The sequence below is a fragment of the Melanerpes formicivorus genome, unplaced genomic scaffold (genome assembly GCF_026170545.1).
Source record: "Melanerpes formicivorus ecotype bairdi unplaced genomic scaffold, bMelFor1.0.p_v2 SCAF_25, whole genome shotgun sequence".
NCBI classification, from domain to species: Eukaryota; Metazoa; Chordata; class Aves; order Piciformes; family Picidae; genus Melanerpes; species Melanerpes formicivorus.
This window is the reverse complement of record NW_027142377.1, coordinates 10,557,936-10,581,923: the sequence shown is the minus strand read 5'-3', so window position 1 is coordinate 10,581,923 and position 23,988 is coordinate 10,557,936. Positions and strand designations below refer to the sequence as shown.

At 41.2% G+C, this 23,988-nt stretch overlaps 1 protein-coding gene across 3 annotated transcripts in view; it reads right to left on the bottom strand.

Annotated features, from left to right (window-relative positions):
- Positions 1 to 23,440, bottom strand: part of EFEMP1 (EGF containing fibulin extracellular matrix protein 1) — a 47,925-nt gene extending 24,485 nt beyond the window's left edge. The window contains exons 1-5 of one of the 3 annotated variants that reach the window (XM_068153276.1): positions 23,262 to 23,440; positions 22,798 to 22,887; positions 22,577 to 22,664; positions 19,573 to 19,621; positions 19,133 to 19,393 (exon numbers count right to left, since the gene is read on the bottom strand). In XM_068153276.1, coding sequence (XP_068009377.1) covers positions 19,133 to 19,393; positions 19,573 to 19,621; positions 22,577 to 22,657 — 391 coding nt within the window. In that variant the 5' untranslated portion in view covers positions 22,658 to 22,664; positions 22,798 to 22,887; positions 23,262 to 23,440. Of the gene's footprint in view, positions 1 to 19,132; positions 19,394 to 19,572; positions 19,622 to 22,576; positions 22,665 to 22,797; positions 22,888 to 23,027; positions 23,126 to 23,261 lie in introns of those variants that run through there. The other 2 variants (XM_068153278.1, XM_068153279.1) reach the window with 2 other exon arrangements.
- Between the last annotated feature and the right edge of the window lie 548 nt (positions 23,441 to 23,988).

The following is a 23,988-nucleotide window of genomic DNA, read 5'->3' as shown; positions in this document are numbered from 1 at the left end:
TAGACTGATTGCCAGGCAGGATGTGGGATCTCTCACTGACTTGGCAGTAAACACTTCAGCTCTATTTGCTATTAGTGCTGTTCCTAATTCTCCTTATTTGCTAAGTTCTTATGTTTGACAAGATCCATGCTTTATTTTCCAGTATTTACGTAGTATTAAGCAAGCGTGTATATTCATTCAGAGAGTAACCAAGGCTTACATCACCCTCTTTTTTAATGCCTTGCCTTTCTTTAGTAGACAGGATGCTCCAAAACCTGGGAAAATGGAAGCTTTGAGGAGTACTCCTGGGGGGTGTTCTATGAGACAACAGTTATCTGTGACATGTTTAAACTTGCAAAACATGGTGGAATAGGGCCCTTTGCTTCCAAAGTTGTCAGTGAAAGTGAAGACAACAGTGACTACTTGAACTACAATCGAGCTGATACAATTTCTTTGGAAGAAATCAAGAAATTTGATGAAAATGTTATCATCTCTTTCCACGGGTTGACTTTAGGGGACTTGGCTAGCATTAAGCAGAAGACCTAACACAGCAGATAAATAATTGCTGCCACATCATCTAAGCACATCATTATCACTGCTGGATGAGATGAAAGGTATTTACAAATGAACATCTGCCAGGAGAACACAGCTCAAGCTTGACCCAGCTCCAGCTGTAATCAATAGGAGCCTTGAACTAAACTAGGGCTTAAAGAACAAACTCATTTATTTTTGAAATGCATTACACTTCAAATTTTGCAAAATTAAAGCTGGAGCTCATCAGAAGCGCGGCAGAGCAGGAGCCAGTGCCTAACAAAGCCCCTTGTTTTGTTCCTTGCGTAGTCTGATGGTCTTCAAAATCTCACTTTCCAGTCTGAAAACTCAAGCCCCCATTTTTCTTTCTTTTCCTTAAATCTCCCACTTGTACTTTCCACATGTTTTTCCTTCCCTATCCCTCTGGGTACTGCCCTTCTAATTTATCAAGGCAGAGAATGTGCCTTTGTGAAGAGCAAAGTGAGTTTATGGCACCCCATTAATTATTTTTATGAATCATATCTAACTAAATTTTTCCCATAGCCCAAAGGTGGCTGTTTGCCCAAAGGCACTTCTCCCAGCGCCTGTATTTGCTATTTATAAGGTGTATTTTAGTTTACATCAGAAGCTGAGGGGAAGACTTCTGCTTGATATCACTCCTGCCAAATGAAACCTACAGAGAAGCTGTGGCCAAAGGAACTCTGTACAAAAGTTGTCCAGGCTCTAATTTTGTCCACGTGGGTGCCTGGTAGTGTAGATTATTTCCCAATAAAACCACTCTAAGATAGGTACAGCCCTATGCAAGTCTGGAGATGATATTAAAACATACAAAAGACAGGTAAGTGAGCACCAGGAGGGAAACACACTTCATCCAAACACAACTGGGTCAGAAATTCAGCTTTTGCAAGATGGTCATGAAAGGACAAGTAGCTCTTCTGACAATTCTTTCTACTCTATGCAAGCTGATGAAGTTTCTGGGTGAGTAGCTTACAACTGAATTAAAGAAAGCTGTTGGTTTTGAAACTATCTGCAGTTGCAACAAAACCTGGGTGTTCCCCAGAATGTGTTGATGTTACGTAGGTAGTACAGCCAGTGACACTGAGAAAATAATCATTTCAGTCCTTAAAGGGTTACACCAGTATTAGCCATTGCTCAGTGTCAAGAAACTTTTTTGGCTCTGGGTCACTGGCAGGCACTGAAAAGCACCCACAGCATGGAGACCATTATTCAGCTAGAACTGCATAGTGTGGGACAAACGCTAGTACAAATGCCCATCCAAACCAGGCTGCTTGCTTCCAGAGACATGCAGGAACAAATAGGATGTAGGTTTGTAGCTACTATGGGGAAAGAAAGAAGCAGGCCCTGATGGAATGACTGGACAAGTTTTCTTAACACTTTGTGGCATGGCATGTTTCTCTTGCTTCTGTCTCCAGGAAGAAAGATGAGTGGGAAGTGTTAGCTATCTTTCTTGAAGAGGTAGCATTGAGGTCCTTCCTGCTCTTTTTCTCAGAAGGTATTTTACTTGGTTTCCTGTCTATTCCATTCCCTCTTTAAAAGGCATGATTTTTCATTGAATGTATGAGCTATATTGCCCAGGATATTGCTACAGTCTGTCTGCATCTCAGTATTTCTGAGGGATGCCTAGGACATTATCAGAACATTGCTCAGTGGAACTGTTTCCTTGCCCAGTTGTCTCTAGCTCTAAGTAAACACTCATACATGTTTGATTAAAATCTCATTTACCCTTTCCATGACCACTGAAGAGGTTAATGAATGTGCACAAGCCTACAGGGGAACATAAGGGCCTCGTGTCCTGTTGAATATAGGCCAATATTGGTTAGTCAATAAATTTTGCTCATAAATTCTTGCAGGATGGGAGAAGAGATTTCTCATTTTAGACTTTCCTCAAAGCTATTGGAGAAAGCTGTCAATCACACTCAGGATTTCTTAGACGTCTTGCTGCCTCAAATGCTTTCTGATAGGATTTAATTCCAGTGTGATTGACTGTACACTCAGCTTGTCTCTGCAGCTTCAGGGGGAAGGTCCATGTCATGCTCATTCGTTTGCTGGATGGCAACAAAATAATGACTAGTGGCTCTTCCTTCATGGAAGTGCTAATTTACAGTAACTGATGAGGTAAGAGATGAATTGACAGAAGGTGAATGTAGAGAAGACTAATTATTCAAAGTAATGCTAAAAGGAAGTAATACAATTAAAAGGTGGAGCAAGGAGATCATGTACCTGGGTGTTAGTAAGATGCCCTGTTTGTAGTGGAGAAAAAGCAAACATCTAGAGTCACATTAATTTCTTACCAATAGGATAAAGGGGGAAAATTCTTAAGAAGCTGAAGTGGTTTAAAGTAATTTTTTAACAATAATTGTACCAATCCTGTTATTATTTATGCTACTGTGATTTTGGTTAGTTTGAAAAACTCAAGGCACTGTTTGCAGGCATTCTCCCAGGCTAATCAGCTTCACGTTCACAGGGTAACCTTGAGGAATTTGTGTTTCTCTGTGCTGGTAGTTTACAGACTATAAATATGTAGTTTTAAGTAGCCTCAAAACTTTCCTTATATAGCTTATTAGCTTACATAGCAGTTAACCAACTCCATGAATTTAGAGGCTGGCTTGAATTAATCAGATGCTACCAAGAAATATGCAAAACACTGGTGGAAGGCCAATGACAGGATTAGTTTCTAGCAGTTAGTTTGAAATCCTCTTTAGCTACAGCTGTATCTAAACTTGGTTGGATTCTGCCAGAATATTAATATGCTTTAGAGATTTCATGTACAGGCCGTAAGACCAATATGAAGGAAAAGAAATGCAGTGTCTCAGATAATACTGAGTAAGGATCTTCTGAACTGATTTTAAAGTTAAAAAAAGAACACTCAGAAATGAAAACTAAGTCATAAAAGTTCTTGTATCCTATTATTTCCAAAAGGACTGAGAAGTATTCAGTGTGTTTTAGGATCAAGTCCAAATGATTTTTAAGGAGCTAGGTTTCTTTTTCAATGAAAGGAAAGTAACAAGGAAGCAATGCATAACAGGCAAGTAATGGCTGAATACATATTAAACCCCAAAATCTTTTCAAAGAACAATAATCTCTTATCTGCAGACCTAAAATTCTTGGGCTTGATTTATTACTCTTACTTGTGCAGTAACTTTTATTTACCCCATAAGGCTTCATACTTACTGCATGAACATGTGCTTGCCTGAAATGTCCAGTAGCAGAGCAAAGCCTCTCAAAACAAAATGAATCCAAGAAGTTAATGGAAAGAACCCTCTGATCATACAGCTCCATGTCATTTTGTCCCACAGCAGCCATGTCTGCTGCATCGTTCTGCTTCTCATAATGAAGAAAATGTATCTGATTTTCAGAGCATCACAATTTTGCAATTCCATTTCTAGAAGGGGTAAGATCTGTACAGAGGTGATCCTGAGGAGATGATTATTTTAGTCAAGCCAGGCATCACTGCCTTCAGAAGTGGCATGAAGTGTTTAGTTAGAGTGACAATATTATTTCATCTGGCAACTATTCACACTCCTATTTAGAGTTACCATAAATCATAAACTGTAAAGTATCTTGTTTCCTAAAGGAGCAGCTTTATTTCATTAACATTTTGAAATGCACATTGTGATATTGTTAATTGTACAGTAATTTATCCAGGATCACAGCGTGAATTTGTATTTTCAGTCAGTTTTTGGCACTTGTTGCCAGTTTAAGTAAAGCACAGAGGAATAAAGAAACAAAAATTATGTGAAGGGTATCTAAAAGGGCTAACACTGCTAGACATGAGACAAGCTGGGACACTCAGGAGAATGATCTGAAAACTGTTAATTGTCCCAGCGATGTAACAGCAAGCTGAGTAAACAGCACCATTCCTTCAGAGCAAGGCTACTCCCTCCTAGCCTTTCAAGCATTTCCTACCCACCCCTGAACAGGATTGTTCTGCATTTGGTATTGCAGGCTTGCTCTGGCAAGTTTTTAGTGAGGGTTTTTAAAATAAAAGATCCTAGCAACAGGATGAAGGACTCATTTAGGACAGAATTAAGCAATTGTGTAAATTTAGGCATGTGCAAAGGTGTCAGTGAAATTGCTGGGATCCAAGTGTGTGTTTTAAACACCAGGACACAACTGTGTCTTTATAGGACACTCAAGTACAAACATGGGGTTTGTTTGTTAAAATGAGTCTTGATATACTAGCTTAAGAAGTTTGGTGGGCATTAGCTATCAGAGCTTTACATATTTAAGACTGCTCTGTGAAACTTCACATTTTATCCTGGTATGTGGAGTCACACTGATAGACTTTTTTTTTTCTTCCCTGTTTTCCTTACAAACTGAAACTGGAAAAGCTGGAGACATTCGCTTGTAGGAATAGTTGGGTTAGGGGAGGCTTGAAATGACTTCCAGCTTCTCACTAGCTAATCTGCTTCCCATGAAAATGTTTTCATTCAAACCCAGGGCTGCCCCTGGAAGTTATGGAAAAACTTCCTCACCTTGACCTGTTGTAAAAAAACAGGAACCATTTTCCCCTTAAATACAGCACTGTTACAAAATTGTTAGTTCTGAACAGTACAGTAAAGTGAGAAACAGTAACATGCAAGAAAATCTTCTTGAAGAAAACAGAAGGAATGCAAGGCAAGTGTTTAGAAGTGTGAAGATAGGAGGTTTTCTCAGGTGAGCTTTTTCACTGCATCCTGTGCACGCTGTGCCTTCCAGAGGAAATTTTTCACTGGTGACTGGCATTCTCTCTGTGCTACAGCCAAATTAAACAAGAGTGTTAAATAGCTTGATTAGAGGGGCCAATGCAATCCAACTGGAATCAAAAATGAAGGAGGAAAAACGGTCTGCACCTTTAGCACATCTCTTTTGCCTGTCTCTATCAATCCATGGTGAATTGTAAGGCGGAGTTCTGGCTGGATACCTTTTTCACCATTAGGGCAATCAAGAAGTGGAATGTGTTGTCCAGGAAGGTTTGTACACTCTCTATCCACAGAGGTTTTCAAGGACTGGCTGTTTCAACCTTCCTGGTTTGAGGGTCTCACAGCTGACCCTGCTTTGAGAAGGATGTTGGACTAGAGACTTCCTACGGTCCCTCTTAATCTGAGATATTTCCTGATGCTGTAAATATTCTCTAAGATATTAACCAGAACAGAGAACTATACTACCTCTGACTTTTTACAGGTAGTGTTCTTCAGGCAGTTAGTTATTAAGTCAAGTCAGGTTTCTGATTAAAACAGTTATGGAGGCCGAGTCACAAAACTTTTGTTCTTTTAATGCAACTTAAGCACCAAACTAAATAAATTCAGGCCAGCTGTGAACTGAGGGAAAAAAAACCCAACAAAACTGTAAGGAAGCCATTTGGTCATTATTGGGCTAAATGATGAAATTAGTGCTAAGAATAGTTAACAATTGGACATAAGCATTTGATTTTTCTAATTAAGGACAAATGATAGGGATGGAAAAACCTGCACATTATTATTCCAGTTTTTAAGGGCTGTTGTCTACCCAGACCTTTCCAATTGCATCCCAATGGGACAGTAATGCTGTCTTGAATCTGAATTTGTGTGACACAGGCGGTTCGGTAACATATGCCATAAAGCTGGAGTGCGTGTTGGCTGGTGCGCTGCACGAGCTTCCCCTGTGTTCTGTGGAGACGGCCTTCAGCTCATCTAGGCAGATCCCATGGCTATCTCACTTGAAAAGTCATGGGCAAATTAACAAAACATTTTTGTCTCACCTTTTTTGCTATTTTTCACATTTGTTGACACTTTGGATCGCTCATTCTGGCTGAACCCTCTGAGTGGCCATTCAGTCTGTGAAAATCCCAACGGCTCCCCTTGGGCTCTTTAGTGCTTTGCTTTCAGCCTACTGATCATAGCTGTCATAGGAGCGTGACTCCACCCTGAGGACAAGGCACTGTGAAATGGCTCCTTAGCCCCAGTTTGGTCACAGATGAGGCATGTGCATGGCACCCCTGGGGCTCCCACAGCTGAGGCCAGTTTTTGGCTAGGTTGGACATGACAGACACTAAAGTACAGAATCAAATGCAAACAATAATGTAAGCTCATGCTGCCGCTTTTGTCCCAAATATAACACTAAAATCAGCAACACTGTTGTGTAAAGGGTGTGCTTGTTAAGGTATTCAAGTGCATGCAACAGTAAGCTGTTCAGAGCACGGCAGATAGCCTTCTACGTGCTTACATTGCCCAGAAGAATGGACCCTAAGTAAGACTTCTGAAAGCTGTGGCACTACAAAACTGTGTCACTGAATTTCAGTATTGCATGCTTTTCCCTCCAATAACGAGCTGTGATTCCTACGATGAAAATGTTCTGATATTGATAGTTGATTTCTTTTTGATGCAGAAAGGCTTGGCAACTAACACTCGAGGTGATTATACATCATTATACATCACTTTGTCAGAATTACACAAACCTTTTTTCTGAATTTCCCAGTAGTTTTACTTTTCAACAAAACTATACTGGTTTGTGCTCTCTTGAAAAACAAAAGTCTCAACCTTCTGCAGCTTGTGGAGTAGAGAATGTTCTATTATGATCCCAAACATCTGATGTCCGCCAGAATGATTAATCAAAGCTTCAGGGAACAGGCTTTACTCAGTCCCCAGGTAGCAATCCCCAAATGCAGAAAAGTGGGAAATAGTGGAAAGAGTCCAGTGGAGGTCTACAAGAATGATTAAGGGACTGGGACATCTGTTAATAAGGAAAGGCTGAGAAACTTGGATCTGTTTAGCCTGGAGAAGACTGAGAGGGTATTATTAATGCTTACAAATAACTGAAGGGTGGATATCAAGAGGAAGGGGACAGTTTCTTTTCAGTGGTGCACTGTGACAGGGTAAGTAGTAATGGTCAAAAACTAGAACACAGGAACTTCCACCTCAACATCAGGAACAACTTCTTTCCTGTGAGGATGATGGAGCAATGAAAGAGGCTGCCTGGAGAGGTGGTGGAGTCTCCCTCTCTAGAGGCTTTGAAAGCCCATCTGGACACATTTCTGTGTGGCCTGGCCTAGGTGATGCTGCTTTGGCAGGGGGGTTGGACTTGATCTCCAGAGGTCTCTTCCAACCCTTACCATTTTATGATTTATCCCTTTCAAAAGCTACTCTTTAACTTCTAGTCTCACTGTATATAAAATGTCCAGACCTTTGTTTAATTAAATTCTTTCATTGTGGCTGCCACCCATGTCCCATAGCAACTGAGTTCAGGAAGTGTTTCTTTTTCTCAGGTGCTTGAACCACCTTTCAGCATCATAAAAAGTTCTGAATTGTTGTTTCCAAGTAGAAACCATCCGTTTTAAGTCTGCTTTCTCTAACCTCTTCACTATTTCTGTGTGGTTTTACCATACTTATCTCTTTTTGCAGCTGTTAAAATATATTCTCATCCCCTCACTGGTGCTTTCTCCTGCTGTGAGCTGCTTCTGCTTTGCATTTCCCTTGAAATGGGCTGAGCAGTACTGCAAACAGCCACACTCCTTATGGGCTGTTTGATAGGTAAGAAAACCAAGCAAGTGAACTGTTCCTGCATCATGAACAGCCACTTGCATAGATCTGGCTTCTCTGCCAGCTGGGGAATCCCCCAGGAAGCTTTCATGAGGGTGGAGAAAAGCAAAGACCAAGACTAGTGCTCTAAAGCTGTGCTTAGGGAAAGAAGCTGAGGGTGTTCGAGGGTGTTGCTGGGTGGATCCTTTTGGCTAGTTTTTTGGGTTTGGCTTTATTACATGGCTGTGCTTTCAATTTATTTCAAAGGTGCCTGGAGCCATATAAATCTGCATACATAGTAAGGAAGAGATTCTCTTAACTGTGCAGACTGAAATTTGAGTATCATCATAATGAAGAGAAAGGGTAGATTTAAATACACAATGAAGCAATCTTTTAATGAAAAGATCTTCTAGAAATGGGGATTTCCCCCTTTTATAGGCATACAGAACCACAGCTTCTATAGAGGAATACTTTATCTTAGAACACACACACAAAAAGCAGCCCCCTCCCCAAACCCATCATTTTTTACATGCTGAATAACAGCTTGAAACTTGTATATTCTGGATTGCTTAAACACTGGTCAAGTAGTGTTTTCGATGGGACAAAAAGGGGGTTTCTCTTGCAGCCAGCTTTTGCAGTGCACAAACCATATCAGGAGGGCAGTTACAACTCTCTTCCAACTTGGCCTCCTTCAAGCTGTAATACTTTCCTGCTTCTACAAGCCCCAAGAGGTGCTCTACAATGTTGTTGACTTAAGTCTGTCATTTTTATCTGCTTGTAGAGTGCTTTCTGCACAAGGTAAAAATTACTAGGCCTAGAAGTTCTGGCAATATCTTAGGGTCTTGCAACTAGTGTAAACTCCCTTTCCACTCAAGTAACATACAAGCAGAAAATCTATCTTGAGTCTTCAAATTAAGCCAGGTAAGAGTGATAAGGATCTATATGCAAAATAAATACAAGTGTGATAGGCAACACATTGTTTTATCTGGTTCATCTTTATCATCTAAAAGCTCTCTGGAACACTTTCTCCTGATAAGAAAGTCATTCAAGAGAAAATGAATCTGCTAAGAATGTAATTTAACTATTACAGAAGTACAAGTAAGATCTAGTAATGCAGGTGTAAAACAAAACTGTTTCAAAACTGATGTACAATTCAGTAAATATTTTTAAAGGCAATGATGCTATTTTCATCAACTTAGGTGAAACTTTAAACACTGAACTGTATTTGTTGCTTCTAAATGTGGATTGGATTCCATCTCTTTTTGAATGCAGCCCAGATACCCAGAATTCTCCACAGAGTTAGTCCAGAAACAAAGATTGCCTTTTCTATATTTCTTGACCAGGTAGTTTTATAAGCCAGGTAATGCCAGCTAAAACTCACACTTAAATTTCTGCTCACTCTACCATGGTTTATCGCTTTCCTCTGTGCAAGTCTATTATTAAATGTTATTTTATTGGCAGCCTCTTCAAAACTATACAGGGAATTGGTACCTGTGAAAAGTCCTTGCATTTTCCAGTTCTAACTTCTTGTGTTAGAATAGGCAGCTGTTGCAGTATTGACAAGGATTTCTTGTAACTTGTTAGTACTCAGAGGTATGCAGTAACTGATCTTCCACATTGCTGCTTTTCTGGCATCGTGGTATTTTTGCATTAAACAAAATGTTGTATTTTTTCCCCCAGATTTCTTTAACTCTTGCTATTTTTAATTATTGAAAACTGAAGTTCTAAATCTTTGTCCAAACACCAGTTTTCCTACAGCAATCTGGCTTATCAAAGTGGGCTTTTCTTTGGTGCTGGTTACAGCTGGTAGTGGTGTTTAGGTGTCAAGAGCATCAAAGCAGATGAGATGATTATTTTCTCAGAGGCCAGGAGAAGGCTATCTGTCCTTTACAGAGGCCATCTTTTTGAAAGAAACTATTTGTATGCAGACATTTGTATGGCCCATTACTTTGACAAGTCAAGATGAAGATTTTACTGGTGTTGATGGACAGAAAAATGCAATATTCCTGAAACCATTCAGGCTTGAAAATTCAAAAAAATCACTGTACTCTCTGAGGCTTTCATTATCTACCAAAGTTTTATTGCACACGTCATGACTAACCTGTTAACAAGAATCCCACTCATGCAGGCGTATAAAAATCCCTGAACAAGTTCTGTTTGTACTTACAGAACTACCCAGGACACCTATACTATATATATTCAAGTGCAGACTCAACATGCTCAAGTGCAATGTCAGATTTGCTTGTATCATATCAGACCAGGCATTAGTCTAGAAGTTTACTTTGATTAAAATCAGCTTATAAAAGAAAGCTCATCCACATCATCTCCTTTTCAGAACTGATTTAAAGAGGCTTATATGATGTCTATATATGGCCAAAAGCATGAATTTCCTCAATCAGGAGTTAATAAAGACAGACTGAGAGCGTCCCAAGGTAAACATCTCTTTCCAGGAAATACACCTTCGTACACTGAATCCTTTATCATTCTAGTTAAGAATTTCCCGGTTTCTGTGCTTAGCCATCTGTAGTCATCACCACTATCCTTAACCAAACGAGTGCTGTTTTTCCCACCTTCAAAACTAGTGTTTTGACAGTAAAAAAAAGAAAATAAGAAAGCCATGTAAAAACCCAAAGCAACAGACAAACCAAAACCAAACAAGAAACCCAAACCCATGAACACTCCTTGCCTGCCCCCGTCCCCCCTTCTTACGGCAGAACAGTTATGGGGCATTTTTCACTTAGGTGAAGTTACTTATTTAAGGCATTTGGTAACAGCAGCAGATAAGGGTCTATTGAATGTCTAGTTCAAAAAGATGACTAATTATGAGACTTGGGTACATGATGTCAGAAGAGGTCTAATTAATTGTTTGGCCTCCAGAACTTTTTCTTAGCGCTGTAGCTTACATAGTTTTACCACATAATTACACATAACAAAGATTAAGACGTTTCTTCACTATACTTACAACAGAGCCAACTTCTAAGCTGATTTCAGATCAACAAGTAAAGCCCAAATCTGAACGAGCAGAAGAGGTATTTTCTAATGACTACATGTATGCTAAACTACTTCATAGATCTGTAATTTTCAAATGCCTCTTATATTTTTAGTGCAGTTATAATGTAAATGAAAGAATGCACAAACAGGATTCTTGGGCTTTTAATATGTTTCTTGGGATGAAATTTTGCTGTGTATTGAATTATGGCAAATAGCTTTGCCTCCAAAACTATGGCCTTCTGTCTGCTATGAGCACAAAATTTAACAAATGTGAAAAGAGATACAATCTTTGAAATGTCATGTCTTTCATCCATGAACTTTATATGGCTGATTCCACATATTCTTGTCACATACAAAGAGAAAAGATCTTACTAGCCAATCTTGTGGAGAGAACCAACTGAACAGTAGATGTTGCACATTGTGCTTTGGTTAAGAATCCTTCAGACAAAAGGATGTTTAAATCTTGAATTAGTATAGAACATAGTATAAATGATGATAGTCTAGAAAAAAACAACACTAAAAGCATCATAAGGAATATTTATACTCATTTTCCCTCTAAGTGTATTGAAAGGAGAGAGACAAGTTCTGTCTCCATGAACAAAAAGTTCTTAGTCCATTAAAACACACACACACACAGAGGGCTGCCATGACAAAGTGCTGTACAAGAATAGTTGACCACGCCATAAAAATACACAGACTGTTTAAGATGCAGCCTGGTAAGGTGAATTCAAAAATCACTCTCTCATGCTTCCCACCAGACAAAAAATACCTTGATAGTACAGGGTCCTATAACATTGTGTTTTCATTGCCCTTGATGATAGGAAAATGGCAAGATAGCAAAGCTATGAAACACACTGAATCAGTTCGAGTGATGGTGGAGACTTGTTTGGTTGGCTGTAGATATTCCTTCTTCATTAAGGACATACAAAGAAGCACAGGCATCACTAGGTGGTATAGTGGAGAATCAGACTACTTTTGTATTTGTGGGAAGGACTATTTTGGCACACAGAAATGCAAAGAGAAACAGTAGCTGCCATCTTCCTTTGCCAGCATAAAAAAATCAAATTACTCCAGAAGAGAATGAAATAAGGGGAAAAAATCTGTTTCAAGATTCTGCTCTAAAGGTAGCTTTTGAGCTCGCTACATTATAATCCCACCACTGCAGACACTCACCAATTGTTTTTGACCTTTAAAAGCTATGTGCCTGTAATGTAGAGATCTTTTAGAAAATGCTCTAGTGTTAGGAAAGGTGCCTCAGTAACCCTAACTTCAAAATGGAAAATGAAACACAGACCCGAGCATTTCTATTACATACCAAGTAATCTGAAGCAAAAATCGGGTTGAAAACGGGGGAAAAACACATTGGTTGGAAGAAAATTACCCTGAGCAAGCAATGGGAGAAAGGAGAAACACACAACCTTTCTCAGCAGGTTAAAGAACTACAGTGCAGCAGTCCAGAATGAAATAACTGCAGACCTGCTCAAAGCAAATGCATTGAGAATATTGCTACATATCTTTCATGGAGACATGGGAGAAAGTCTATGCACAAAGTGTCAATGGTATCATTATGAAATTATCCAAGAAATATGCTAAAGTAGCTGCCAGGATGCTCTCGCACTTCTGTTACTGCTAGGGAAACTTTCTGTAGCCCTGCACTGCTGTGGAACAGAATTTCAGTATCTGCTGTCATTGAACAGGAAAGACAAGCCACCCTCTGCTCCCACAAATCATGTGTTAGAGTATCTGGTATACTATCAGAGCTTACTGACTTCAGGATACTTGTGCCAAATATACTGGGATGGCCAGTCAGGATCAGACAGCTCATTCTTCCCCCGTGCTAACTGGTGTTAGTCCTGACTGCAGTATAAAAAAAGACCTCCAGCTTAGAGCATGAACTTCTGAAGGAGAACAGAAGGCTGAAGGTTTGGACTTTCTTCAGGCCATGTGTCTTCTGAATACATTTGCTATGTTTTATCTGTCAAAACATTATCCTTCTCAGAGCTACTAAGCAAACATGGCTTTACAATCAACAAATCAACCCTAAAAGCATGACAGTCACTGTGACTACTGTATAATCCTTTTTTCTTGAATAAGCAGCCATGAGGCCTGCTAATGAGTTTACTGAAACTTGAAGCCTACTACTTGTCTGTGCAATTACAATTCAAGAACTACAACTTTGAGGAGCTTGCCTGAATCTATCATGATTAGCATATGGAACGTGTCCAGAGAAGGGCAACGAGGCTGGTGAGAGGCCTCCAGCACAAGCCCTATGAGGAGAGGCTGAGGGAGCTGGGGTCGTTTAGTCTGGAAAAGAGGAGGCTCAGGGGAGACCTTCTTGCTGCTTACATCTACCTGAAAGGAGGTTGTAGCCAGGTGTGGGTTGGTCTCCTCTCCCAGGCAGCCAGCACCAGAACAAGAGGACACAGTCTCAAGCTGCACCAGGGGAGGTTTAAGCTCGAGGTGAGAAGAAAATTCTTCACAGAAAGAGTAATTGGCCATTGGAATGTGCTGCCCAGGGAGGTGGTGGAGTCACCATCCCTGGAGGTATTCAAAAAAGGAAGCCATGATTTAGTTAGTCATGAGGTGTTAGGTGACAGGTTGGACTTGATGATCTCTGAGGTCTTTTCCAACCTTGTTGATTCTGTGAATCTTTAGTTCCAATGCACTGAGCATATTCCTGCAGGGGTCAGAACTATGGAAAAGTAGTAACTGACTGAAGAAAGCAAAGCAGCTGCTAGTATTTATGCTTATGATGGATGTTCATAGTGAAATGGTCAGACAGAACAGAGAATATCTATCCAAGGTCTTGACACAGCACTCACAGCTGTGCAAATAGCACAGATGGGAAGATGATTCAGAGAGGTCAGATTTTGAAAATGCCCAAAACAAGCCCTCAGGCCCTGAAGATTCTTTTTTTTTTTGGTGACCTCCCTTCTGGTCCCTCAAGGCTATTAAAGAGATGCTTCAGAAAGGGCTCTTTGCCACAGAATGCAGAAGTTTCACAGATTAACAGCCTGAACAACTGGTTCAGGATGGGCTGATGAAAGATGATCTCTGCATGACGTACCCAAAATGTACAAGAAATTAATTGGCATCTATGAACACTCAGTACAAAGGGCTGTGAAAACACAGCTTGTATTCTTCTGTGGATTCTCTGAAACCTGCAAAACTCCTACAGCTTTTCCAAGCAATTAGTATTCAAATAGCATGTGTAAGCAAGTCAGTCTTTTAGGGTGGCTACTGCTGGCAACAAGTATTCTCCACTTGCTGAAGCAAACATATGTACATACGAACTGTGCCTCAGTAAGCACTTTGATGAGCTAATGGCAACCTAAACCAGAGAGCTAGACCTTATTTGTCCTACCACAGCCTCTCTCCTCACCTTATCCTCAAACTCAATAGGTCTTGTGTTGAGAGGAACAACTCTGGAGTTAAGCTTGTCACAACCCAGGCTTTTTGGGATAAAAAAATGCTGAAGGCACTTTTTTTAATCTATAAAGTAGTCCTTAAATATAAGAAGTGGGAAAAACTTGGGATGGTGCAGCATTTTAACAAAGACCCTGGGACATTTCTGGGTCCAGTCTAAGAAACTATTCTAGGTGTATTTTGGATTATGTCTATATCAGCAAAGAGCGTGGACTCAGATCAGATGTTGGCTAAGAACCTCTGCTGTCCCAGTACATGCATTTCTGAGGGTCTTGGCTCTCTCCACTCTGGTCCCAGGGCCTGAATGCTTGTAAGTGGTTGTGGCATATTAGCAGCACTCCTGCAGTGCATTTCAGGTTTAGTTTCATCTGAACAGGATCTGGTTTGCATGTTTCAAGACCACTCAGTGAGGCAAATCAAAGCATGTTAAGTGGAGCTCATCAGGAGGTGCATTTCAGAAGCACAATCTGGCTCACAGCCAAACATCAATGAAGAACACCCTGCTGGAGGTACAGCCGATCCTCCAACCTGAAGGAGTTCTGCAATGGGCCAAGCTGAGTGCACCTGCATTTACCCAACTTTTATGGCCTTCATACGCTAGCTGTGTAGTCCTGTCATGTTTATATATAAAGTGATTGCTGTATCAAAAATAAAACATTATGAACTGCTTCTCTTTGGCCCTCCCTCCTTAGTAAAAAAACAACCAAGCAAACCTCTAGAGCTGCAATATTTAGTGTAAATATATCAAATAAGCCCACTTTAACTTCTTGAGGTAAAAACCTAGATTGAGTATGGTAAGTTACTCTGAAGAGTACCAGAAAACTCAACGCAAAAATCTCCTAACCTCTATTAATGAAGAGATCCCTACAATGATTTTGCAAGAGAAAAATAAGCATAGCACAGAAAACAAGCTTGTTTCTTTCCCCCAGCCCCAGAGAAGAAAAAAAGCAACCAATGTCCACCCCTGGACACTAGGCAGAACTAATTACATAAATGCATCCAGCTCATTGATATCTTCCATTACAATCTGTCTCCCCCTGTATTTTACAATCACAGTAGCATAAAGGGTTATAAAGAGACTGGAGGACTACAGGAAGTTAATCTAGTAAAAAAAGCAACAAAAGTTTGCTTACTTTATTGCTTGTATTGCCAGCATGACAGAAAGACAAGAAAAATAAGTTCTTTGGCCTTCTAGGTTATTTAGTACCTTTACTTGGCCATTTTTCATTCAAGTGTCATAGTTTCTTGGAGACTACATTTGACAAAATTGAATTAATTGGGTGATTTTCTTTTGACTTCAATAGCAGGCTCTATTGTGATTTGGGTGTGCTATGCCACAGCAGAAACACGATTCAGTCTTGTGTGCAGGCACCAGAGTGCAGCTACTTATGCTTTTTGTCAGCCCAAACTATCTGTGGTTATTTCTAACTGTATTTTTCCCTTTTCCCAGTTTGAGTGATACACTTGCCATGGGAGGTCAGAACAGCTGAATGGTTTCCTGAAAGTGCTGGCAGGTATCACGTATGGTAATCCACCTTAGTGCCCAATTCAGCAGCCTTTGGAGGTAAGGGCAAACTTGGAAGTGACAGTGATGTGTGAACTGACTATACAGACATGGGAAAGGGAGGATCAGTTAACATCATAAACTCAGAACTTAACATACAGTTAAAACATTTTAAGCTGAAGCACAGAACACAGTGCTTTGTACATATTCTACATAAGAGAGCTTCCTCCAGAATAACCTCTCCCTTCCTCATTTCATACATTTTTGGCATTACTGGCATTTACTCCTTATGTACAGTACCTTATTAAGATTTTCCCCAAGAAATTCTTGCTACCTACCCTTCTAACATCCACACAACTATACAAGAACATATTTCTGATCATTAGTAGTTATAAAAATGATGTATAGCATAGGAAACTGCAGTAATTTCCATGGACTTAGTCTTCTGCATGTCTTCTGCTTTGATACCAACCTGCCATCTGTACTCTTCATGTGCTATCTTGTTTCTAATAAATAACAGCACATGTTGCAGACAGAAAATTCTCATCACTGATAATAAATATCACTTGTTTTCTTCAGGTCAGAAGAAGGAATTATGCATCTTTTGTAATTCAGGCACATGGCTGTGTTTTGGTAGATTAAATTAGGGTCAGAGACTCATGGTCCTCTCTGAATGTTTTCAATTTCTATCAGCTGAAACAGGATCTGACCACACCGCATCATGCTTTACCCAGCAACGAAGCTCAGCACATCACTGAAGCCTCTTAAAGCCCAACAGTGCTAGTGTCATTTATATGTATTTATTCCAAGCACAGAGAGCCAACATGAGTGTGTTTGGCCTCTCATACCTTCACTATTCAGTGTTTAAAAGGGAGTGGATGCTTGTGTTAAAACAGAAGGCCCTTCACACTCTAGTATGATGTCAGTAATACAGCTCCTCAGAGCATGCCATCGTTTCAAACAGAGGTCTCCACGCTTTCGCATCAGTTAGAAAATCCTTAGTGCTGCCGGACTGGAAGGAAAATGTCATACATCTGCAAACAATTAGAAGGAGCTGGACTTCGCATTTGATTTACTAAACAATAAAACAAGCTTAAGTGTGACTATATGTGTAAGTTACACTCCCTATGAGCCTCAAGCAGTTATCATAGCAAAGTCTTTCAACCATAATTAAATAAACCCACAGTGGGACCATTGCTGATCAAGATTATCTTTTATAAGATATTTTCAGCAGAGTATGAAGATCATGAAGCTGAATGCATGCTCTAAGTGCTCCAAAAGTGTTTTATCCTTTCTTTCAAGCACACTGTCCACTACCCTTTTTCCAGCTGGAATTAATTCAGTACAATACATTTCAGCTTTTAAACACTAATATTTCCATGCTTTCTGCATCTAGAGGAAATTCTGGCATGAGAAAATTAGTAACAAAACTCTGACGCAGTCAAGTCCCAGGTTTCACCACAATTTGTATGCCTGCTAGTTAAAAAAGTTCTGGTACTATAAAAACAGTTAGTTGGTGTTATAAATTAACCAAAGATCAGTGAATTGAATACAAATATTTAGTTGCAAGCTTCAGGAAGCCAGAGCATGGAGTAAAATAACAGTAACTTACAACCATCAATCATCTTCTCAAAACAAAAAGCCCAGCCAGTCTGTAAGTAAACCCCAACTCCCAATCTTCGTTTGAAATACAGGTACTGGTACTACATGCTGCTAAACCACCCCAAATGTATACATCTAAAGCTACTGCAGCAACAATGATATTCATCTCTGGAATGGTTCTAGCATTACTTGCATTTTATCAAACAAAAATGTTATTACACACTAGAGTTAAGGCAATTCACCAGCTAAGATGACTACCTGCTACAGTAACACATCATCACCTAGAGGAGGGCATGCCAGATCAAATACAGGAGCCTGGTATTCTGTTCCTGGTTCTGCTGCTACTTTAAGTTAAACAAAGGAAGAAAGGAATTTGCCACCCTTGGAATAGATTTTCCTTTGACAACCCTATGTGAAAACTCAGGGTTAACTCCTGCAGTAGGCTCTTTACTTGACATTCTTGAATTGGAGTGACAGAAACGTTGAACATTAGCAGGTAAGCCAGAAATGGAAATCTGAGGCTTTTCCTATAAAAACAATTTATCCAGCCTCCATGATGATTACTATGCTTCAGAATGACAAGGCATTTACTTACTAGTGATAAATAACACTCCGTTCCACTCTATATTTCAGCTTGCCCTGATTATAGTCACTCAAGTACTATTTTATATGATTATAGTGTTACCAGCCACAAAGTGGAAAAGATGAACCAGGGGTCAAGCTTTGCCCTCTGTTTGCATGGGCATCCCACTAACATGCTTGAAAACTGAGTTTGTGAACAAGGAGTAGAATATGTTTTTATGAAGGAAAACAAAACAATGGATGAAATGTTTGTTACTTCAGCAAGTATGAGAGTAAATTATTTATATCAAATAATAAATGCAAGTCTTTGTTTACAGTAATGTTTGTGAGTCTGGTTCCTGAATGTATGCAATTAATGTTGCTAATATACCACCCACAGCGCCCAAATTCTTAGGGTATGCACGCTCAGATGAAAGTTGTTCATTGCCATAGTTTTCAGAGACTGGCTGGACTATGGCTGAAAGCAAGCTGGCAGGGTCTGCACAGAACTGCTCTCAAAGACTGGAAGTGCAGAGTCTGTTCAGATGTTCCTACTGCTCAAGAAATATTCCTCATACATAATAAAACTACTGTATGCTTCTGCATTACAATCTGGTCTAAGCAAAAGTTCATTCGGTGGTTGTTCTGTGTTCCACTCAGCATCCACTCAGTGAAATTCCAAAGTTTTGCAAATCCTCAGAAACTGTCTGTAACATGACCTGCTGTGTTGCCTGTTTTTGTCAAAGCCTTGGCTCTCCTGGACATACTTTATACAATACAAAATATTTGACTAAAGTTGCGTTCAAGTATTTTGAGGCTTTAAATGCAACATAATTAATTCTACTTGTTAGCCTGAAATAGAGGGGATACACTGTAAGGCTACAGCAAACTGCCAACTTCTGTTACCTCGAACAGCAACAACAGTTGCAACACTACATTCTAGTAAATGCAGGAATTATCAGCTGTCATTTTCCAGGCATTAGACTTGTTACCACATACACCCCAGTTTTACTTTCAGTGTAACACCCCGCACTTTGCTTACCTTGGCAAACATTGTGATCACTTTGTTCATACCCAGCTGCACACTGAATTTGATGAGTTGGGTTTGGAGGGGCACGGTGAGGATCAGCTGGAGTTCGTCGAATGACATTGTTTCGACCACTAGTGGATTCAGCTGCTGCTTCTTCTCGCTCATTTACAATAATTTGTGCTGTTCTGGGTAGACAGAGGTATCCTCCATAGTGGTTAACACATTTCATCCCACCTTTACATGCATCTGGGACTATTTCACATTCATCAATATCTGTAGTTAGCAACAACAGAAGTCATGCTTTTAGCCATCAAACCTTTTGCAACAGCTATTAATGCAAATAACAAAATGAGACATGCAAGCACACCTCCTTGTCCAAAGCATAGGTGTGTAGTGATAATACTTAAATATATACCAATGGTAAGTCTGTCTTGGAAAATTATTTACTGTACCTTTGCACCGTTGCCTAACAGGATCCCACTCGTAGCCATCTGTACATTGCTGTACAAAAAACAAACAAAATGAACAAATTAGGCTACTCTGGATTCTTTCTTCTGGAAAATAATCATCAAGCATATTTCAATGAACTCAGGGTTTGGTACTAAGGGAAGTGCAATGTTTGCACACCTTGGTAAGCCAGAAAAATGACTATTGATGCAACATCACTGTGCAGAAACATGTGTATGAGCATATAGAGCCTGTATCTCAAGAAGTTCCTATGGTACAATCTGACCTGAGTAAGTAGGTTTTATTTGGGCTGGGGCATGACATGGGAAAGGCTTCGCTTTCTCCTTGCCTTATTCCTGTACACTGTTTTACAGCATCTGTCATTTGCTGACTAACGGAAGAGAAGAACCTTTAGTTTGACCCAACTGGCCAGTATGAAAATCTTCTGAAGAAAAAAAACACAAAAAAGAGAAAGTTTTTCTGCACTTTGATCTTGTTCACTGCCTCCCAACAGGTGAACCTCTTTCATTCCTGAGGCCTGCTGGCCAGAGGGACTAGTGGGCGTTTATGCGCCTAGGCTCCATCCTCTCTCCTATTAGCGCTGTAGCAACGGGGAAGGATCCCAAGACAGCTGGGAATTCATTCTTATGCTCTGTAATCACGTGACTCCAGGACTGCAGCCTAGGAAGGACAAATGTATTGCAAGACATACAATGAATGTTACTGTCTATAACAGCAGGACTACTCATGTAGACAAGGCTCTATAAAATTCAGACAAGACTCTGCTCATCAACTATTTACATCACTGCAGACAACTAGGTTCAGGAAGAATTGTTAATATTCTGTCCTGCATTTAGGTAGGCAGAGTCATTATTCCTCTGTCCAGAACCATTTAATTGTCTGGAGGGCAGTAATTTTAATCACAGGTCACAGTTACAGAAACGGATTGGCAAAGCGTAACAATGCTACCAACAGCAGCAGACACATTGGAAACATCAGTGAATCAACCGGGCTGTACTGTAGGTGCATATGTATCCAGTGCTGTGTAGGACATTCCTTTAATAGCCCTATAGAAAAGGAGAATCAGTCAGCTAATTAATTAGCGATGGTCAAGCAAGCTGAATCTTTACATGTAACAAGGAACTATCCAAGTGTCCTTCTGATGCCAAGATTCACTTGTTTCTTGTACTGTCCTCAAGTTATTTTGAGGAACTTGTTACTAATGGACACTGACTCAACAGTAGGATTGAAAATGCTGTCTTCATTTGCAGGTGACACCAGCAATCTACTACATGTGGCAGCGAGTTGTAATATTGGAGGCTTTTTCTTCCAAGGGGGTAAGTGGACAGCAGATCATATTCTCAATCTCTATAGGAATGACTATATGCTGAGTTGACAACAGGAAAGTTACTGTAACTATGAAAAGACAAACCCAAAGAAAAGCAGCTAATTCATGCATTTACTGAACCACCCAATTCCTGTTAATGCACAACAGAAGTACTGTCTATTTAACCATAAGGAGCCAAGTCCATCTGTTACTGCAGTTGGAGGGACTTCTATAACAGAGAGAGGTTTAGCCCTAAATGGCCTAATGTACACAAGAGAAACAGTAGCATCCCAAGAGTAAAATTTCCAGAAGACAAGGTTTTCTGCAATGTTGTGTTTTGCTGAGTAGATCAGAGTCTAAAGGTTATTGAGGCACCTAATTGCCTTACTCTTTGAAAACGTGATACAGGAATGCAAGTCAAATATGCAAGAAAGAAATGCTCCATTGGTGTGAACAGAACTGTGCTTATCCCATAGTGCTACCTGATTCTTTAAAAAGAACATGTAGTCATTGCGGGAAAGGAGGGGCTGTGATTCCTACGATCGTTTGAATTTTCACATGGTACTTCAATCTTCAGTTCCCACTTCATAGATACATATATATGGACTTAAAAGTCACAGAAGCCTCTAAACAGAGGTACTCCCAACTTGCAAGAAATTCTATTGTTTCTAAATCCCAGTGCTAAAGTATTTTATGACTGGTTTCCTGATGCTCACTTGAGGCTTCTTTGAGCCTCGCCTTCTGTGGTAAGGTCCGACTCTGCAATATTTACTTGCTTGAGCCATCCCACTGACTTCAGTGGGATTACTTGTATAAAACACAATCTCAGTCTTTGGCTCTGATTCTCTAACTTTTTGCACGTGTGCAGAATTTTCTGCTTGTGTGGCATTTATTGCGCTAATGTCTGTACACATATGCAGAGGTCCACCCATATGAAGCAAGTTGCCGGGATTACAACTGTAATCAGATGTGAAAATAAGGGTTTTTCCCCAGCCCAAGCCAATGTAATTGCCACTCCTTCTAGGACATGCACTATGCAAGCCAAAGTCTGAACACAAGCAGATTAAAAATGCCTCATAAAAAGGCCTTTAACTCTCATATCCTATTACTTGGTTAGAAGCAGTACTCATTCCCAATATTCTCATATTATTTTATCAAGGCATGAAAAACCACTGCTCAAAATGAGCTCAGAAATAAACAGTCACAGGATCACTCCAGGACTCTGATGCTTCATTAAGATCACCAAATTTTGAAGTACTTAAATTTTGTTAAAAAAAAAGCTTGAAATACCCCAAAGAAAACAACAGTTGACATAATTATGTGTCAATCTCTATACATTTCAAATGAAGCTCCTGGACCTTGTCTTTATGAAAAAAGATTAAAAAAACCCACCCCAAAATACTCAAACCTCATAGTTTTGTTCAGTTCATCAATCTATCAATCTCAGCACATAGATAAGCTTTCCAGAACAGGCAGTTGGAGCCTATTTTGCTCAATCCTGTCAACTTCAACTTTAAAACGCTGCTACAGCGCAGGAACGGTTTATTTTATGGTTAACATTTGAACTCAAAGACCTTTGTGTTGCATGCTATACACTGGCAAGAAATTTGGTTTTTCTTAAGGGTCATTTAGAAAAGAATCCCTGCAAAGCAGTAATTATCTCCAGCTCTGTTAAACCTTACCGTGTATGTTATGGTTTCCTCAGTTTCTTGCGAATGTACTGTAATAAGAACAAGAGCAGCCAAGAACATAGCTGTCAACATCGTGAGCCTTGAAAGAAGAAAACAACAAATAAAGCAGAAATATTTTCAGTGTCCCACACCGGAGGAGGGAGTCAGTACGACGGGGACTGGGTCCGGGTGCTGCCCCAGTTGCGAACGCACAACAGTAGCCTAATTCTTACCTGGGGGAAGCGGCCAGGACGCTGCCCCTTTTCTCCTGTAAGAAGAGGGTGAGGCTTGGCCGCGCTTCCAGTCCGTTGTGCTTTATCCAGCTAAGAGCGGGGGCGGAAATAATAATAAGTAAATGGAGTTTAAAATAACATGGCACTTAATGCCAGCCTGAATACGAAGCGGTGTTCTCCGGCGCGGCGCTGGGTGAGGAGTAGGCGGTGTGACCGCCGTGCCATCATACCTTTCGGGACGGGAAAGTAATTTTTCGGTAAAAGCTTGTCGTTCCACGAGGAAAGCGACCGGGGTCGAGGAAACGCGGCGGGACTCACCTCCCCGCCGGGAGAAGAGACGGCCGGGCGGAGGTGCACCCGCCGGACACCTGCTGGGCTCGGGCCGGGGCCGACCCTGCCCTGCTCCGCAAAGCCGCCCTGGGGGGTAGCGGGGCACTCGACTACCCCGTGCTGCCCGCTCTTACCTGTCGGCGGGGCCGGTGCAGGCAGCGGCTGTCGCTGACTCCTGGCAGCGCGTTTCCGCAGCGGCTCGGCACCGTCCCTCCGCTGGCTCCTCTGCGATGAAAGCACCACTCGCTGTCGTTCTTCCCCCCACTCCCCCACGGGCCTTCAGCTAAATAGAATCTGTCCTGGCTCCTACCGGAGCCTTTGGACGCCCCCTACCGACCCTGCGGCGGCGGTCGGAGCCCTTCGGCGGGGCGGGGCGGGGCGGGGCGCGGCGCGGCGCGGTGGGGCACTGCCCTCCGCCGCTCCCCGCGCCCGCTCGCTCGCTGCGGGCCGGGGCGCCCTGAGGCGGGGCAGGTGGGGTGCCCGGCCGCCATGTTGGGTCTCTGAGGGGAAACTTTGGCGGGCTGTTAGGCGGCGCTTCTGGGGGGCTGTGCCCAGAGCCACCAAAGGCGCGGTGAGGGGAAGGGACATAGGGGGTCTTGTCATCCGTGACCAGGGAAGCACTGAGGGGAGAGCTGCTGAGCCCGCTGAGAGCTGTTTCTGCACGCTGGGCACGTCTGGGGCACGTTCTTACACACAGTTGAGCGCCTAGCAGGGATAACTGCCAATGTCATAGCTGGCATGGCCAGGACAGTGCAGGGCAGCCATCGCTTCAGGGACTGTCAGGGGTCATGCATGCTCAGACTTCAAGCCTTGGCATCTGATGAGGAACCACCGTGAGGCAGAGGTGGGAAGGAGGAGATG